We start from the raw sequence: 19,457 nt of genomic DNA on the forward strand, positions 1-19,457 counted from the left end.
TGTTGCAAGTAAATGCAGCACATGGTAGCCTCTAGCTGAGATCCCAAGGATAATATTCTAAGTTAGTGGGTGATTATTTTACAGTTGCGGTTCCACAGCCGTGAATTTAAGCAACTGCTGATGGAAAATACTGGCCAAAAAGAAATTTCCAGAAAGTTCCAAAAAGCAAAACTTGAATTTGCCATGCTCTGGCAACAGTGTACAAAGCATTTACATTGTATTAGGTATTGTAAGTAAGCTAGAGATGATTTAAAGTATATGGGAGGACATGGGTGTGTTATGTGCAAATACTGTGCCATTTTATATAAGGGACTGGAGCATCTGTGGATTTTGGTATCCGCTGGGAGTCCTGGAACCAACCCCCTGTGGAATACCAAGGGATAACTGTACTTACTTCTGTTTAACAAACGCAAAGTGTTTACCGTGTGCCAGAGACTCTTTTAAGCCCTGTACAAAGGTTAGCTCATTTATTTCTCACAATGACTCCATGAGGTAGGTACTGTTATTACCCCCATTTGACTGATGCAGAGTGGTTAAGTAATTTGCCCAAGGTTGCAGAGCCAGAAAGTGGTAGATCTGGAAATCATAGCTCTGTGGCTCAGTCAGTCAGTTCCATCAACAAATGAACATTGTTTTCTCAGTTGTTTTCTGTAGATTTTCTTCACCAAAGATCCCTTAAACTTAATGACAGACACATGTTTAAAAACTAAGAAAACTAAGTTCAGAGCAAAAGCTTTCATTTTCATTGTCCGTGAATATAGTGATCTAAAAACTTATCTTTGTACTTTCAGTAGTGATTTGGTTTTGATCTTTAAATATTTGTAGATTTTTAATACGAATATTGGAAAGGAAATAGGAATAGTCACTTCACGGTTTGAGTTTTTGTCTTCAAATTTTGTTGACATTTTTATTCCTAATTTTAGATCTGTTTGAGAAGATGGTTCCTGTGTCAGTGCAGCAGTCTTTGGCAGCTTATAATCAGAGGAAAGCTGATTTAGTTAACAGATCAATTGCTCAAATGAGAGAAGCCACCACTTTGGCAAATGGGTAGGTAGACCTTGACTTTCATAAATTTATCTTGAAGATTCTAATGTTTTCTGATTGTTTATGAAAATTTTAGTTTTCTGAGCTCAGAGTTGAGCATAAAGGATATTTGAAATAGCAAATATAAACACACACACATTTCTTAGGGATACTTTATTTACTGAGCCCTAGCAAATATATTATAGTTGGAAGAAATTTAACTACTGAAACAAAGTGAAAATACTTGACCACTAATTTGTATGTTAGGGAATATTTAGAGGGAAATTAGAAGTAGAAATGCACTTTTAAAGTTAAGATACATAGTTTGTATTCTGAACCAGTTTCTGTTTTCGGTGGATTGAAGACAGAAAATCATTGTTTTAAAAAATATTTTAAGTATAGTTTTCACACAGTAAAATGCACTCATTTTAAGTGTATAGTTTGATTCTTTTTGATAAATACGTATACCCATGTAACTACCGCCACTATGATCAAGATAGAGAACATTTCCGTCACCCTAAAAAATTCACTCATGTCTTTCCCTTCAGTTCCTCCTCCTCTGTCCCCAGCTGCTATTGATCTGCTCCCTGTCATCATAGGTTAGTTTTATCTTTTATACAGTTTAATACAGATATAATCATTATAACATGTGCAGTATGTACATTACAGTATATAGTACACTATAAATGGTATAATACATTACATATTTTATATACAGGACATTGTATACCATGTATAGTATACTATATATGGTATATAATACACTATATACTGTATATAATACATTATATATTTTATATACAGGAAATTGTATACCATATATACTATTGCTGTAGCATGTATAGTATGCAGTACTTACAGTATGTACAGCATGTGCAGTATATATTGAAAATATATTAGGCTTCTTTCACTTAGCATCATCTGTGTTTTGTGAATCATTTTTGTCAAAGTTCAGCAGGTGTTCTGAGTGAAAGGGTGGGTCTGTGGATGTCTGTCTTGGTATATTCATGGGAGAGGGTGAGCTAAGAGCATCTTTCTACTCTGCCGTCTTGGCCACTCCCCCCTCAGTTTGATCATTTTTATTACTGAGCAGTATTCCTTTTTATGATCAAATACCTTGTTAGTTTTTTCACCTATTGATGGGCATTTCAGTTGCTGTGAACATTGATATACAAATCTTTGTGTGTAAGGGGAGGTTATAGCTCAGTGGTAGAGCACGTGCTTAGCATTCACAAGGTCCTGGGTTCAATCCCCAGCACCTCCATTAAAAACAAACAAACCTAATCCCCGCCCCCTAACAAAAAAAAAAAAGAAAGAAAAAAATCTTCGTGTGGACATATTTTATTTCTCTTGGGTAAAGACCTAGGATTAGAATTGCCGAGTTGTATTGTTAGTGTATGTTTAACTTCATATGAAATGGCCAGATTATTTTCCAAAGTCATTTTTTCAGTTTATATTCCCACCTGCACTGAGAAATGCAGTTGTTCTGCATCCTTATCAGGACTTAATGTTTTTTGTCTCTTTAATTTTAGCCATTTTTGTGTGTATGTAGCAGTATCTCACAGTGGTTTAATTTGCATTCCCCTAATCACTAAGGATGTTGAGCAATGCTTATTAGCCATTTATATATCTACTGTGAAGCATCTGTTGAAATCTTTTGCTCATTTTTGAAAATTGAGGTTTTTTTAGTAAATCTTTAAAGGATTCTTTACATATTTTAGGGGCAAGTCGTTTGTCACTTGTGTTATTGAGAATATTTTTTCCTAGTCTGATTTGCTTTTTCGTGTTTTTAATTTTAATGAATGCATAGATTTTAACTTCATTTCTCTTTTTCAAGCAAGAAACCAACATAAGTTTACTCTGATATTCCCTCCATAATGTAAGTGAAATAGCAGAAGAATTGTTACTGTGCCACAGAACAAAACAGAAGCGCCTGTAATTAATAACCTAGATCAAATATGTTCTCAACATTTTGCCTAGATGATGTGAAATTATAACTGTTTTGCATATTTTTCTGATTTGCCAGTGACAGTATAACAATCAAGAGTGTGGTAAAAGATTGCATTTTTAGATAGAATTTTTGATTACTCAGAATTTTAATTACTCAGACTGACAGAAGTTAAGTTTGACTTGTGAGCCAAAGTTACCTAGTGTATTTAAATGTATATTTATTACTTTTTGGCTTTTAATTCTGAACTGTGAACTTAATTCTTTAATGATTTTTTTTTCATTTTATCACTTACTGATTTTTTGTTTTTCCTTTATCTTTGCTTTATGTTTCCATGGACAGGGCTTATCCACCTTTCTGGGGTGCTAAATAACTGTTGCTGTTAATTTGGATATAGGAGATTAGTGTTTTAAAGGTGGCTTAGACCTCTAGGTGACATAGTATCTCATTTTTTTCAGGGTGTTAGCTTCCCTTAATCTTCCAGCAGCAATTGAAGATATATCTGGAGATACCGTACCTCAGTCTATATTGACTAAGTCCACATCTGTGATTGAGCAGGGAGGCATCCAGACTGTTGATCAGTTGATCAAAGAACTACCCGAACTTCTACAAAGAAATAGAGAAATCCTAGATGAGGTATGTTTTAAGAGATTTGATTTACAAGTGAAAGCTCTTTGACCGCTTGATGTCTAGCAGGGACAAGGCCTGGAGGCTTCCTCCTATTGGGTTTTTTATTTGACCTTATATATAGAAAATCCTAAAATTAGGAGTTTGATAGGGATTGCATATTCAGTGCATTCACTTTAAATCAGTTTGGGGAGTATTGCTGATCTTCCAATTACGCTCCCAGTCCATGGACAGAGGATGTCTTTCCATTTATTTTAGTGTTCTTTAATTTCTTTCAACTCTGTTTTGTAGTTTTCACTGTACAAGTCTTGTACCTCCTTGGTTAAATTTATTCCTAAAAATTTTACTCTTCTTGATGGTATTGCAGTGGAATTGTCATCTTAATTTTCCTTTTTGGATTGCTCATGGTTAGAGTATAGAAATATAACTGATTTTGTATTCTGTAACTTGACTAAATTCATTTATTATCTCTGATAGTTTTTTTGTGGATTGCTGAGAATCTTCTGTATACAAAATTGTATCATCTGCAAGTAGAGATAAGTTTTACTTCTTCCTTTCCACTTTTGGATGCCTTTTATTTCTTTCTCTTGCCTAATTATGTTAGACAGTACAATGCTGGATAGAAGTGGTGAAAGCTGACAGCCTTTGTCCTGATCATGACCTTTGGAGGGGAAGCTTCCACTGTTTCACTGTCCTCGGAATGTAAGGGTGGTTGATGTCAAAGAATCAATTAATGTAATACTCTATATTAGTAGAATGAAGGAAAAAACCGTATGATCATCTTGAGATACAGAAAAAATTTTTGACGAAATTCAACATTCTTTTATGATAAAAAGACTTAATAAACTAGAAATAGAAAGGAACTTCCTCAATCTGAGACAGGTGGTCTATGAAAAACCTACAGCTAATTATCTCATTGTTTGTGTGTTTTTGCTGACTTTTGCTCATAGTGGTTTATTTCCTCTTATTTCAGTATTTTTTTGTGCATTTGTTCTTGGATTTTAAAACTTTTAATTCGGGATAATTTCGGATTTATAGAAAAGTAGCAAATTTAGTACAGATAGTTTACCCAGCTGCCCTAAAAGTTAGACTCTTACATAGCCATGGTACATTTGTTAAAACTAAGACATTCAACATTGGTACAATATTATCACTCAGATTTTATCAGTTATTCCATCTTGTCCTTCTGTTTCAAGATCCAGTCCAAAATACTACATTGCATTTAATGTTCGATGATTTTTTTCAATTAATGAATTCATATTTCCTGAACTTCATTTGTGGGCAGTCTAAGCTTAGGAGGTTTTTTTGTTTTGGTGTGGTTAATCTTTTAATTAGAAGTTTGTCTTAGGACTTTGTGTCGCATAAAGTGTAGTATGATTTCTAGTCCTAAGTTCAGGCCTTTGGTTAGGAATCTTAAGGTGATACTTCTTTTCTTTTCTATTTAGAGCCAAGGTTTAGACAGCTGAGTTCCCTTCTGTCGGGCAGTTTTCTTTTTTAAAAATGCTTCCCCTGAGTGTCATCTGTTTGGAAATGACCCAGTTTGAGGGAAGATAGTGCCTTTGATCTGACCTCCTACTCATGTTAGCCCCACCTATGTTTCTTGTCTCCCTGTTCATGTTCTGTTGCATTCACACTCTCAGCCAGTAGAGAATATGCAGTAGGTGGACTATGGACAGTGGGCCTCCAATTTGTGGCCTGTTTTTGTATGGTTTACTAGTTAAGCGTGGGATGATTTTTCACCACTTTTAGAGGGTTGTCAAAAAAGAAAAGGAAGAATATGTGACAGAGACTGGTCCACAAAGCCTAAAATATTTACACTAGTGTTTGGCAGAGGTTTGCAGAGCTCTGCTCTCAGCTCAGGAGTTAGCAGACACCATTGACTCTGGCACTCGTGTCCATTGGACGGTTAGCACTTCTTGTTTCTGGCCCTCTGCTATCCTGTCTTCTCAGCTGTGGATTAAAAAGGCATTTTTTATATGTTAACTTTCAGTTTTTTGTATTGGGATTGAAATCTGAATCTTTTATTTTCATAAATTAATCAGGTTTCTCTTTATTTTGTTTATGGCTTCTAAGGTCTAAAGGCTTTCTTATTAGTTTTAATCCTAAAAAAAACTTTGTTTAAAGTAGTCTTGGTATTTTGATGCACGTAACTCTCAGTTATCTTTCTGAATTTTACTGAGTAAGGTAATGGCTAACCTAGCCTTAAGTTTTATAGGATTTTTTTGTTAAATATATTATAACTTGGGTTTCTGCCACAAAAATTATTGTACTAATTTATATTCTATCCAGTAATGTAGGAGTAGTCTCATCTCAGTACTTCTTACCTATATGGAGCATGAACATTTAAAAACTTGTAAATTTTTTACACCAGAAATGATATCTCATTGTTGCTTTGCCTCCTTTTAAAAAGTCATTAAGATTGTTGGATGAAGAAGAAGCAACTGACAATGATTTAAGAGCAAAATTCAAGGAACGCTGGCAGAGAACACCATCCAATGACCTCTATAAGCCTTTAAGAGCAGGTAAAAATGTGCATAAATGACTTTCACTTAAGTTCTCAATTTCTAGCCACAATTTTGCTTGATTTAATTAAGCTCCATTGTAAACCTGTTTTTACTGTGACTGGTATTATGAAAATCCAGGTTTGTTTATTCAGTTCAGTGTAAGATAAATAACAAAGGTAATCCATGTTCATTATGAGAAGTTCACATTCTTAAGAAGGGTATAAAGTAAAAGTTAAAATGGTCCTGTAACTCTCATTTCCTATTCCAAGCTCGATGCATATTTTAAAAACATAAATGAGATTGTGTTTTATGTATGGTTTTATAATTTCATTTCACTTAGTCGTGACTCTTAGTGGTAAAAGATGAGTTTTAACAGTCAACCTGAAGCCAAATTATTATTTTTAAGACTTTGGTTGTTAAGATTTTGTGCTTGTTGAAGTAAATGATGTTCTTCCTGGTAACTAGAAATTTGTTTTATTTCTCTGTAGAAGTAATTAATACTATTGAGATTTTTCTAAAAATATATCTACTTTCTTTTAAGTCAAATTGAAGGAGTGATCCTGAAAGAGGAATACCTTTTTTTTCTCTACTCCTGAATGTTTTTTTTTTGTTGAAGTATAGTCAATGTACAATGTTGTGTTAATTTCTGGTGTACACCATAGTGATTCATTTATACATACATATATTCCTTTTCATACTGTTTTTCATTATAGGCCATTACAAGGTATTGAAAACAGTTCCCTGTGCTGTACAGTAGGACCTTGTTGTTTATCTGTTTTATGTATAGTAGTTGCAAATCCCAAACTCCAAACTTACTCCGACCTCACCTTCTTTCCCCTCTGGTAACCATAAGTTTGTTTTTCTATGTCTGTGAGTCTGTTTCTGTTTTGTAATTTTCATTTGTGTCATTTTTTTAGATTCCACATATAAATGATATCGTGTGGTATTTTCCTTTCTCTTTCTGGCTTCACTTAGTATGACAGTCTTCGGGTCCATCCATGTTGTTGCAAATGGCATTGTTTTATTCTTTTTTGTGGCTGAGTAGTATTTCATGGTATATATAGACCATGACTTCTTTACCCAGTCATCTGTCAATGGACATTTAGATTGCTTCCATGTCTTGACTGTTGAATAGTGCTGCTATGAACATTGGGGTGTGTGTATCTTTTGGAATTCGAGTTTTGTTTTTTTTTAACCTTTTTTATTGAGTTATAGTCATTTTACAGTGTTGTGTCAAATTCCAGTGTACAGCACAGTTTTTCACTTATACATGAACATATGTATATTCATTGTCACATTGTTTTTTGCTGTGAGCTACCATAATGGAATTTGAGTTTTTGAGAGAGAAATACTTCTAAAATAAATTGTAATAATTTTTGGAGTGAATGTTTTCTTTCTGCATTAATTGTAGGAAAAGATTAGACTAATAACAAATAGCTTTTATTTGGTGAACAGTAACCACAAATGTATTTTAAGGTATAACTGTGCTTTTGCTTTATAATTTATTTTTGTCATTTTCCAGAAACAAAAATGCAGAGACTGACAGGAGCTCAGTTTCTGTTATCTAGTGAATTGGGCCTTATAGAAGAGAGAAACAAGTAAAGTTGGAGAACAGAGATAAAAGTACAACCAGCCCATAAACATTGCTGTTAAAATCAATGCTGTGCCCTGGTAACATTTCCCTCCCCACCCCCTCCAGAGGGAAGCAACTTCAGAACCGTTTTGGACAAAGCAGTGCAGGCAGATGGGCAGGTGAAAGAACGTTACCAGGCTCACCGGGACACCATCGCACTTCTGTGTAAGCCCGAGCCCGAGCTGAACGCTGCCATCCCTTCTGCTAACCCAGCAAAGACCATGCAGGGCAGTGAGGTGAGGAGATGCGTTTTGATGGGAGTGTCATCTGCTTATGAAAACTGTGCTCAAGCCATTATATATGATGAATTGTCAATTTCTTCTTTATTGGCATCTTTTTAAAAATGCTAATGTACATTGAGGTGGTTGTTTTTAAAGTAGGATGATATACACACTGGGTGAAAAGTAATTATACTAATAATATTACTCCTTTAACAATAATTTGTTTATTGAATGCCTCCTATGAACTGGGCACAGTATTCTAGGTACTTCATATGTTCACAGTATTTAATACAAGTTTTATAAAAGGGAAAAGCTTGGAAGTAAGTATAGGAACTTCCTTGAAGTGGAAGGACTGGATCTGGCCAGATACTCTTCTGACCACAGAGTGTTCCTTACGTCAGTCTATACTGCCTTCCACCGTGTGCCACTGGGACTACCTGTCAAGGGAAGGTTGTCAAGGTGTGCATGTTAATAAATGGATAACACCATCATGGCGTTTCTACTGGTGACAGGAAGGAGGAAATCAGTAGTGGGGCATGTGACTCACAAAGTCCTGACAGAGGAGAACGTGCATGTATGATCTAGTGGCTGAGCATTGTGAGGCCATGTAGGCGGGGAAGACAGAGGCCCTGAAGCACACAGGAAAGTCAGCCAGAGGGCAAGAAATAGTGCTGAAACTTCTTGAAAAAGGTGAATTTTCTGAGACCACAGTTATCAGAAGTTATCATTGTTGTTCCTTATTTGTCTTTCCACAGAAGCGTTCATGTATTTATTCAGCTAAGGCTTAATGGAGTTCTACTCTGTAAGGCAGTGTGCTAGGCACTTCGGAAAATTCACACATGATACACACTGCCTTTACCCTCAATTTATGATCCATGTGGAAGATTAGACATATACAAGGATGACTGCAACCCAGGGTAGAAATTAAAAAGTGTCATAACTATAGAACGTTGACTGTGAGCATTTAGGTGACAAAGTACTTTTCCAGCATTTGAAGCTCCTCTCTTAGGAGGCTTTTTGAGAAATCGGCACATTGTGAGAACAGTAGACAGGCAGAAACACGTGTAGGATCTGAGAAGCCTGAGTGAGTGGGTGTGTCCAGAGTGGCTGCTGCAGGTTCAGTGGGAACCAGCCCCCAGAGTGAAGAGAAGAGGGCTAATCGAACGTGCACAGAACCTGAATCTAAAGGGGGGGGGACCTGAGGAAACAGCGAATACCAGTCAGATGCTCTGAGGAAGTAGGAGGGAAAAAGAGTGTGGTTAGAGGAGTAATTTGTGAAGAAAAGATTCTGCACATCCACAGAACAGCAACAAACTCTGGCCTGTTTTTATTTTAGAAAAAAAAAAATCTATGTTTAGTATCCTCTTTCTTTTTAGTGTCATGTATGTGACTCAGAGCTGATACAGCTTTTGTCCTTTGATTCTTCTGCTTCCTGTAGAAAAGCAGAAAGTTGTTTTTGCTGAGCAAAATCAGAATTAGCATGTGCTGATTTGTTATTTTATTCAGCTATAGTAATAGCTATTTTGTTACTCCATAGTGGTATTACAGAAGGGAAGAAAACTTCAATATGAAGTTATTTTACTGAAATTAAATTTTCTGCGTAGAGGCAGCCAAAATTTTTTCAGTATTCTATGTGTTCATTTATTATGTGCCTTTATCGAAAAAGCTGTTTGTGTTTATCAAAGCTGTTTCAGGTAGTTGTCATTGTAGTTGATGACACATTAGCCAGACTTTTTAATGAGAAAACCTCAGTTATTTGAATTGCTAATTATTAAAATGGTACAAAGTACATGTTTTATTAAGAGGTCCAAGCATAGTAGGTAGGGCTGTTTTTTATTATGAAGGGACTAACTATCTAGTTATTTATCTTTCTTCTATTTGGGCATCTGGTTTTAGATACTGAGATACTCTGAAAAATTTTGCAGGCTGTTGGTAATTGGTATTTAAAGATTCTTCTTAAAGAACGTAGGACCCTGGCTTGGGATTGTGCTCCTGTGATTCACTGGGATTTGGAAAATCTAGTCTACACTTGTCCGGCCAAGCTAGCTGAGATAATACCCACTGGCACTCAGTGTTGAATGTGCCTGGGGTGAGGAGGGGCACAGTTGAGAAAACCTTCATCTCCTCCGAGGTAGTGCGTGAAGTGGCACGGTCCATAGCTTTGTGCTCTCCAAGGCTGCTTTGTTTACACAACGGCACCTTATAGACTAGTAGATGATTTGTAAACACAGCTTTTACCCTTAGTCTTTTGTAACAGAAAGTTTCTGGACAAGTGCTGAGGCTGGCTGGCACCTGTTCATTGCTTTGTTCAGCAAACAATTGTGGAAGTCCTCTTGTGTGCCAGGAGCTGTGGCACCTGGCCCCTAACGTGCAGAGCTGGAAAGCTCCTGTCTAGGTTAGCCTCAGTGTAGGGTACGCAGTCACATCCCCGCTGTTCTCTTGGCTGTGGAGATACTCTCGTGTCTGCCTATTCTGAACGTGAAACGATAAGGTCTGAAAAATAAAGCTGAAAATTTCACTGAAAGCATTTCTCACATGCCACTGTGTATTTGGTGCTGTCAGATGCTGCAGAGTTTTATCATTTGAAACGGAGGTTGGCAAACTATGGCCTGTGATCCAGATCCAGCCTGCCTTCTGTTTTGTGTGGCCTGTGAGCCAAGGATGCTTTTAATAACTTTTTTAAAAAGTCAAAAGAATAATGTTTAATAATGTTTAAAGTGACATGTGCACTTCATATGAAGTTCAGATCTGTGTTCATAAATGAGTTTTTGTTGGGACCCAGCCGCACTCATTCATGTACATTTTGTCTGCGGCTGCTTTCATCCTACAAAGGCAGAGTGGAGTAGTTTCAACAGAGACTATGGCTCACGAAGCCAGATTTCTGTCTGGTCCTATATAGGCCCCTGGTCTGAAAGATGAAGTACAGGCAGCCTAGGTGATCTCATGCCTTGTTTGCCCTTTTCTCCCTCTGTTCTATCTTTTGTTTACCATGCTTCAGTTAGACTGGCTTTGTTTCTTCCATTGAACTTACTCAGCTTGTTCTGCCCCAGGACTTTTGCTTTTCTTTCTGTTGGGGGTCTTTCTTCCCTTTGCATCGTTACTACCTCTTTTTCACTACAGCCTCCCACGCCACCCTTTCCCCCTCTCTGTCATTGTCTCAGTATTACTGTATATTACTCTATTTTCTTGTATTTGTTTAATCCTCCCCTCCTCTCCTCTGCTCCCCAAATAAAGGAAAGGACTCTGTTTTTGTTAATAGTTGTATTGTAGAACCTAGTACAGCACCCGATACTCAACATTCAAAAAATATTTGTCCATAGAATAATAACCACTTGCAACCTAACTTAATAAAGGGATATCATTAACTGCAGTTGAAAGCTAATTGGAGCTGTTTATAAAACATAGAAGTAAATACTACAAGACTCTTATTATTTTCTTATTTTTTAATCAAGGTATAATTGACATACAAGATTATATAGTTTTAGGTGTACATCATAATGAAATGATTTGATATGTATATATATTGCAAAATGATCACCACAGTAAGTCTAGTCAACATGGGTCACCATAAATTGTGCAGAATTTTTTTTTCCCTTGTGATGAGAACTTTTGAGATTTACTCCCTTAGCAACCTTCAAATATGCCATGCAGTGTTACTAATTACAATTGTGGTGCTGTACAGTACATCCCCATGACTGACTGCTTTTATAACTGGAAGTTTGTACTTTTTTACTTCTTCACCCATTTCATAGGCTTCCCCTCCCTTGCCTCTGGCAACCACCAGTCTATTCTTTGTAACTACCATCTTGTTTTTGGTTTTTTTTTTAAGATTCCACGTATACATGAAATTATATGTATTTGTCTTTCTTTGTCTGACTTATTTCCCTTAGCATAGTACCATCAAGGTCCACCCATGTTTTCACAAATGGCAAGTTTCCTTTCTTTCTCATGATTGAATAATATTCCATTATGTATATATACCACATTTTCTTTTCCATTTATCTGTTGATGGACATTTAGGTTGTTTCCATATCTTGACTATTGTAAATAATGCTGCAGTGAACATGGGGGTGCATAGGAATTCTAATTATTTATGTACTTAAACTTGATAACATGTTAAGGTTCAAACTTGAGTTTATAGGAATATTTAGGCAGTGGTTTTTTCCTTAGTATCCTGGTCGTTCATTTGTGGAAACAGTTTAATTTCACCCTTTTTGAGATGAGGGCAGTATCATACAATTTAAAATATAGTTAAACTAGTGTATGACAAAAAAAAAGAGGATGTTTTTCATACAAGAAATCTCTTCTAATTTTGTGTGGTAGCCTGAAAGTTCATTTGTAAATTGGTTGTTTCAAATGGCATTTTTCCCACAGACCTAGAATTATAGCATTTTGGAATAGATTAGGATTTGTTAAATAGCTGTTAGGTCCTTCTTTATCCTCTGATTAGAAAATTGACCACCATAAAAGTTAGGAAGTTTAGCTCTTCTTCATAATGGAGCTGATATTAGAGCTTGTGGTTCTTAAAATTCTGGGGAAATTCTCTTCCCACACTACTGTGCTGCCCTGTGGATGGATACTTTTTCACTGAAGAGGATGCTGTATCCATGTGAATCGTGTTTGTCTTAAATTCTTTAGTGGCTAACTTGGGGATATTATCACACAATTTTGGCCCATTTGATGAGAGGATCTTAGTTCCTATGCTATGTAAGAGACATTCAGTGTATTTCAAGATAATAGTGTTAACAGTGTTCCTGACTTTCAGCTTTATTTACTAGGCTATTTTTAAAAATCACTTCTGCATATCCCTATTTCTCCCCCACTTTATTTTACCGCCCCCCCCTTTTTTAAAGAATTTCTAGCTTTTGTTAGATACAACTTACATAGAGGGGAAAATGACATTTTTTACTCTTAATAGCCAAGCAACCTTCACATAGGTTTGTAGTCATGGTTGAGGTTCCATTATCACTTTAAATATGCCAACAGATAAAACTGTCACCACCTTTTCAAATTTATATGCTGTTACATCCCACCAATACAAAATGTGTCACATAATTACAGAAATAGTTACAATTCAGCTAAATAAAGGATACTTTAGTTCTTAATCTATTCCTCATTGTTCCTCTGTTCCTGTCTGAATGCTTAGATGCCTAAGTCTCATGAGTCCACAGTGCACACAAAGTATAGAGTTACATCGTGAAACCCAGCTACCAGTCAGTGATAATGAGTGCTGTTGACTGAACACTTAGCTTGTGTTAGAAATTACACAGAGCACTTCTATGGATTATTTCAGTCTTTACAACCGTCCTGAGATACAGGTACTATTATTATTATTGTTTTTCAGATGAGAAAATAGAGCTTTCCAGGTAAACTGCCCCAGGTTACCCAATAACTAAGCCCATTATATTCACTAAGGGAATATTGTCACAGTTCACGTTTTTTTTTTTCATGTATTCGTATTTCACTTTGCTGGACAACTAGGTTCATATGTTAACTATATTTAAGTTTTGATTTAATTTGTGTTTTGGATATGTAAAAAGTTTATGATTCAAAAGGTACATGCGCAGAAATCTCATTCCTATTTTTCCTACCTTATTCCCATCTGTTCTCTTTAACTAACAATATTCATTAATTTCTGGTTTGTCCTTAGTGCTTTTCTTTTTGCAAAAAATACATATGTACATAGATGCACATAATATATTGTGTGTGTGTATCTTTATATTCTGATTTTCCTTCTCTCTTACTCAAAATGCAACATACTACGTATATGCTTTTGCACCTTTTTTTCATTTAACAATATAGCCTGAAAGTCATTTGGAAGCAGGACCTTTATCCACTTTCTTAAAATCAGATTTTACTTTAACAGACTTTGCCTTGTCCATCCAGGTATGATTCTTTCTCCTCTTCATTCCTTTTAGATTGTCTGTGGTTTGATGCTTCTTGGACCTCTAGGAGTCACGTTTCTTTTCACTGCTCTGCGTGATAAGAGACTCTGAATTTAAGATAGGACACTTAGGAGATATGGTGGTAACAGAGGCCAAAATTTAGAAGAAGCTTGAGACTTTCCCTCAGGTCTTTGGTCTTCACATAGGAAGGTCACTCTGGATGCTCTTGTCTAGGAGCTAAGGAGGGTTGTGGGCTGAAGACAAGACAGAACTCCTTAGAAACAGGCAGTAGGTAAGGAGATCCTTTGGAGTTGGAAGTGCTACTGGTAAGAATAAAGATGGGTGTAGATGGGGTTCAGGGTTGACCCCTTTTTCCCTTTGTTTTTCCCCACTTTCTTTCTGTGAACATCACTGGCAAGCAGAATAGAGGGTTAGGGGGTGATGTTCTCCCTGGCTATCTGAGCAAAAGTGTGACGAGATGTGAGTGAAATGGGGCAGCTCCTAAGTGGCCTTCAAGGGCACTTGGACACTGTAACACTGTTACCAGAAAGGGATGTTTATGAATCATGTGAGGGTTAGTCCGAGGCTGCCTGGACTCAATAAGAGGCAAAACTCATAATGTCAGGAAAGATACAGAATCCTCTCTCCCTCTTTCTCTCCCAGTATATAAAATAAACACGTAGTTTATAGCTATTTGTATCTCTCTGTCTATCTTTCTTTGTCTAGGGTGCTCTCTCGCTCTCTGTCTCTGTCTCTGTCTCTCTCTCTCTCTCTCTCATCTCTCTCTCATCTCTCCCTCTCCTTCCCTCCCTCTCCTCCCTCTCCTGCCCCTGTCTCTTTCTCTCTCTCTCAGTCTTGCTATGTTGGCAAAATAGGGTGTCTACTTACTTGACAGAAACATACCTTCCCCTCTTCAAAGTCACGAGAGACGCAGTATAGTGTCGAGTGAGTGGTAAGAGCAGTTTTGGAGTTGGGTGGACTTAAGTCTCAAATTTCATCTCTGCTCCTTTAGTAGCTGTGTAACCTCTGGCATGTTACTTAGTTTTTCTGACACTCAGTTTCTCCATCTGTGGAGAGGTAATAAATACATATATCCTGTGAGATATTGTAAGGAATACATTAAATTGTATTTGTTAAGTGTTTGGGACAGTGCCTGGCACATAATAAATGTTCAGTAAATCATAGCCCTTGCTACTGTTACAGTTATTGCTCCTGCTGCTATGATCTGAATCCACTAAAGGTACAATGTCTGTATCTAAATAAACATGATGTGTGGTTTATACTTGGCTTTTGGAGAAGTCATCTCTCCCTGACCTTGGATGAACCTTTGTATATACGTCTCTTCTTGAAATTGGCTTCTGGGCTTTTAGGCAATTAAACTAAAAAAAATTTTGTTTTGTTTAGGTTGTAAATGTCTTAAAATCCTTATTGACAAATCTTGACGAAGTAAAGAAGGAAAGAGAGGGGCTGGAGAATGACCTGAAATCAGTGAATTTTGACATGACAAGCAAATTTTTGACTGCTCTGGCTCAAGATGGTGTGATAAATGAAGAAGCTATTTCTGTAACTGAACTGGATCGAATCTATGGAGGTCTTACCACTAAAGTCCAAGAGTCTCTAAAGAAACAGGAAGGGCTCCTTAAAAATATTCAGGTAAAGTTTATGTACTTCAGTAAGGTTTGTAATTTAAAGAAGCACAGAAGGGATAAGCCTGGACTAAGTCTGTGTCCATGTAGGGTTGTGTTTATTCCGAGTGTTACGTAGTAATAGAAATTGGTAAACATTATTGGTTGTATTTTGATACCCACTGAATTTTTGATGTTTTTACTTAAGGAAAGATTTGAAGTACTGTTTTACTCCAAAAATAATCTATTAGGTAAACATACAGTAATTCCTGCATGTTGTCATATATGTTTTCATTTAGGAAAGTATCAGTGCAAATGTTATGAGCTTTATTAATGTGCTAAATAAATATAACTGCATGAATCTTTCTTTTAACAAGGTCTCACACCAGGAATTTTCGAAAATGAAACAATCTAATAATGAAGCTAACTTAAGAGAAGAAGTTTTGAAGAATTTAGCTACTGCATATGACAACTTTGTTGAACTTGTAGCTAATTTGAAGGAGGGCACAAAGGTATGAAGCACAAAAGAAATGACAGCTAACTGACCAGTATAGATGTGGAAATATAGTTTGGGAAGTTAAGGTGTTTGCGGTTGGACCAAATTATTCTTTGTCTTGAATTTCTTAGCTTTACTGCCTTTTGCCCCGAGAGCTTTGTTACAAGTGGGAGAAAGCTTAATGAAGGTGGTAATATTTCATGGGAACTTTGAAGAATGAATTTTATATCTCATCAGGCGGAGGGGGTATAGGCATTCCAGGTACCAGGAGTTAGCACAGAGATGTCAAAAGTCAGGGACACTTTGTTGGGGGATAGGAAGTTGGCCAATTTGAGTGACCAGTGAGGGAACAGGAGTAGTCAGAGCTGATCTGTGGTGGGGAAGGGGTTGGGCAGGTCTTTTATATTCTGTCCTGATGGTTTGAATGATGATAGATTTGTGATCTGCCTGTGTCTCAGAGTGCTTACTAAATATGTTTTAAGTATTTTCTTGCCTTTCCTTTAAATAGTTTAGGGAAATGCTTTTACTTGTTTTTACCAATTACTTTGCTTTTGAGGGAACAAGTGATTTTTAAGTTTTTTAGATATATAATTCCTTTTGGTAATTTAACTCCATAATGATCACTGAATATAGGTATCTTGATGTAAATATGGTAGATGCAATGTAAAACCCTCTGAAGAGAGCATAGACATACTTCCAGAGAGGGGATAGTGAAATAACATTTTAATTTGATTTAAAATGCTTTGTTGAAATAGGTAAGCTGAGAAAACTCTCCAGAGTGCCTTTGGAAATTCTTCTAAGGGTTTCTGAAATGACACCTGCATTTCTGAAGTGAATGTGCAGATTTAACACTTCCATTTAAATAGGTTTAGTGTCTTTATTAAGTTAGTTGACTATTCTCTAGGAATTGGGAACATGTTCATGTTCATGAAATGTCTTAACTTGTTGCCATTTAATTTTGGAGGACAGTGCTTTCTAAAGATGATTTTATTTTTATTTTCTTAGGTAGTCTTCGGTCATATTTAATGTTAAGGTACTAGACTAAGACACATGACTGTGTCTCATGTAGAGGATTTTAGTTCTTTAGCTTTAACCGTCACTGACAAATGAGCTTTAGATTGTGTTCCTCTTTAGATTAAAACGTTGCTCAGGTTTCCCACTTGTGTTTGTTCTTTGCTCATAGTTTTACAATGAGCTGACTGAAATACTCGTCAGGTTCCAAAACAAATGCAGCGATATAGTGTTTGCACGGAAGACAGAAAGAGATGAACTCTTAAAGTAAGTTTGTTTTATGTATCAGATTGTATTTTGAAGTATTCTTCTTTTAAGAAATCATTTCTGCTACCTCTTTTTAAAAAATCCTACGTGGAGACTTCTGCAGTGAGTTGGCAAAGTGAGATAGCAATCTCCTTCCTTCCCTCCGTGGTGTTTTACAAAGCAGCAAGCAAACAACTGGGTGGTCTGAGAACAGAAGGATGAGAAGGAGCAGAAACTCTGGGTGTAGGAGTATGGCAATGTCACGGAAATGATGGCAGAACAGGGCAACAGAGCTCAGGAAATGCAGATAAGCATAAGCAGTTTACCTCAAAGTTGCAAATATGTTCCTCATAGGAAACTAGAGCTGTAGAACATGAGGGAGACGGGGCGACAGCTCAGGAAATGTCAGCAAAATCACTTTCTGGAGGAGCCTACTGAGGAAGCTGACAAGTAACATAGGACCAGCATGGTGCTGAGTACTCAGTCAACAGAAAGCTGACGCATATCGGAATGAAGATACAGTGTTCATTAAGGGAAAAAGAAAACACAGTTTTACAAAACTTAATAGATGGAGAACATTCACTGAAATAATAGTGTCACAGAACAGATGAAAGTTTTACCATGAATTAAAGAAAAAGCTTATGAAGCAGGCAGTTTAAGGAACAACACAAAATAATGCCAGAACTCAAGGAAAGTGATAAGAAAACAGGAGGGGATAAGACATGAGGTGTCAGGATTCAGGAAACAAGCAGAAGAGAAGAACAAAGGCATCACAGGTACAGGATGAAACAGGAAGGAACAAAGAGGAGAACAGACAGTGAGGAGAACACAGGAGCTCAGAGTGGAGAATAAGTAATCAAAGAAAAGGAAACCAAAGCAAAGAAAGAGCTAAAAAGGATTAGAGAAGGTGGGCAAAGAAGAGCCAATACATATAAAATTGAATTCCCTTCGAAGAAAAATCAAAACAGCAGACAGAACAAACTTTTAATGATATTATTCAAGAACATTTCCATAAAATAAGTGAAAGCTTGTTGAAAGGGTATATATCGTTTGTTCAGGAAAGATGAACAAGAACTGTCAACACCAAGGCATGTAAAGTATTAGCCTTAAAAGATAAGGCAGAATCCTTTAGGCAGTCAGGCAAAAAGATGAAGCCAGTTTATAAAAAGGTGAAAAAATGTCGGTAGGCAGCACTGCATGCCAGCAGAGGGTGGGGTGATTGCTGTTGGAACTCAAGGAATGTGCGCCAAGATGTGAGCCAAAGGGTTTATGTGCACACTGCCCTTCAGGTGCATACAGAGTCACGTGTTCATTCTGGTGAACATGCAGAACCCAGAGACGGTTACGCTCATGGGCCTTTCTTGAGCCCTTCAGATGACCTGACTGTTGTTCTCTCTGTCCGCAGTGAACCTGTTTTCCATAGAAGCAGAAGTTACGAGTTACCTCCTCCCGCCCCCAGTAAAGAGCAGGATGGGTTGTTTTCAGTCTTCCTTCTAAACCTTTAAAAGGCAAATCATAAGAATGCCTTTTAAATGGTTCTAGAGATTTAAATAAAAACCCCTCCAGATTAGTCTTACTGATAAGAAAGTCTGACAGAGTTAATTAAAACAAAAGTCTTCAGACCAGCTTCATTTATGAATGTGGATGTGAAAGTCCTAAATAAAATTCTTGCCATTGATATTCTCCAGTCTCTTCCTGTCATGGTATAGCATCCTTCTAATGTGTTTGTGAAAAAGGAGAAGATAAAAATACACGTTTGAGTTGGTTTATTTCTGATAAGGAAGTTCTGAACAGGTTCTTAAGAAGTAAAGAATAATAGTTGTCTGTGGGAGTGAATGGTGGAGTGAGAATCTGTAGGTAGTGGTCTGTCACTGTTTAGTTTTTGAATCAAGTGAATATATTTTCAGAAAATTACATTAATCTAAATAATTAAAGGGATTTTATCTTTTATAGTCACAACCAAGTAGTCTGTAATTTTATTTTTCAGATTGTGTACCCCAGCATTTTTCCTTTTTGGGGAGGGGAGCTGTGGAACCCTTTGTTCAAACTCAATCTTGCAGAGAACCCCAGTTTGTGAAACATAAAAATGGATCTGTAATTTAATAGCTTTGATTTATATAATTAGCAAGTGGGTAGGAAATTCTCATTTGTCCTATAAGTGTGTTATTTACTCCAGCCATCTCTGGAGTTTATCAAAGTATTACGTTTTATATGCTTTATAATATAATTATACATGTT

General features: G+C 36.6%; 1 protein-coding gene across 1 annotated transcript in view; it reads left to right on the forward strand.

Moving 5' to 3' along the window:
• The window catches only part of PDCD6IP (programmed cell death 6 interacting protein), a 57,715-nt gene that overhangs the window by 33,173 nt on the left and 5,085 nt on the right, over positions 1–19,457 (forward strand). Inside the window, exons 9-15 of the mRNA XM_006200630.4 lie at positions 924–1,047; positions 3,430–3,607; positions 6,009–6,120; positions 7,802–7,971; positions 15,246–15,494; positions 15,844–15,978; positions 17,146–17,240. Of these exons, the coding sequence (XP_006200692.1) occupies positions 924–1,047; positions 3,430–3,607; positions 6,009–6,120; positions 7,802–7,971; positions 15,246–15,494; positions 15,844–15,978; positions 17,146–17,240 (1,063 nt within the window). The remainder of the gene's footprint in view (positions 1–923; positions 1,048–3,429; positions 3,608–6,008; positions 6,121–7,801; positions 7,972–15,245; positions 15,495–15,843; positions 15,979–17,145; positions 17,241–19,457) is intronic.

Source organism: Vicugna pacos, chromosome 17 (genome assembly GCF_048564905.1).
Source record: "Vicugna pacos chromosome 17, VicPac4, whole genome shotgun sequence".
Lineage (NCBI taxonomy): Eukaryota > Metazoa > Chordata > Mammalia > Artiodactyla > Camelidae > Vicugna > Vicugna pacos.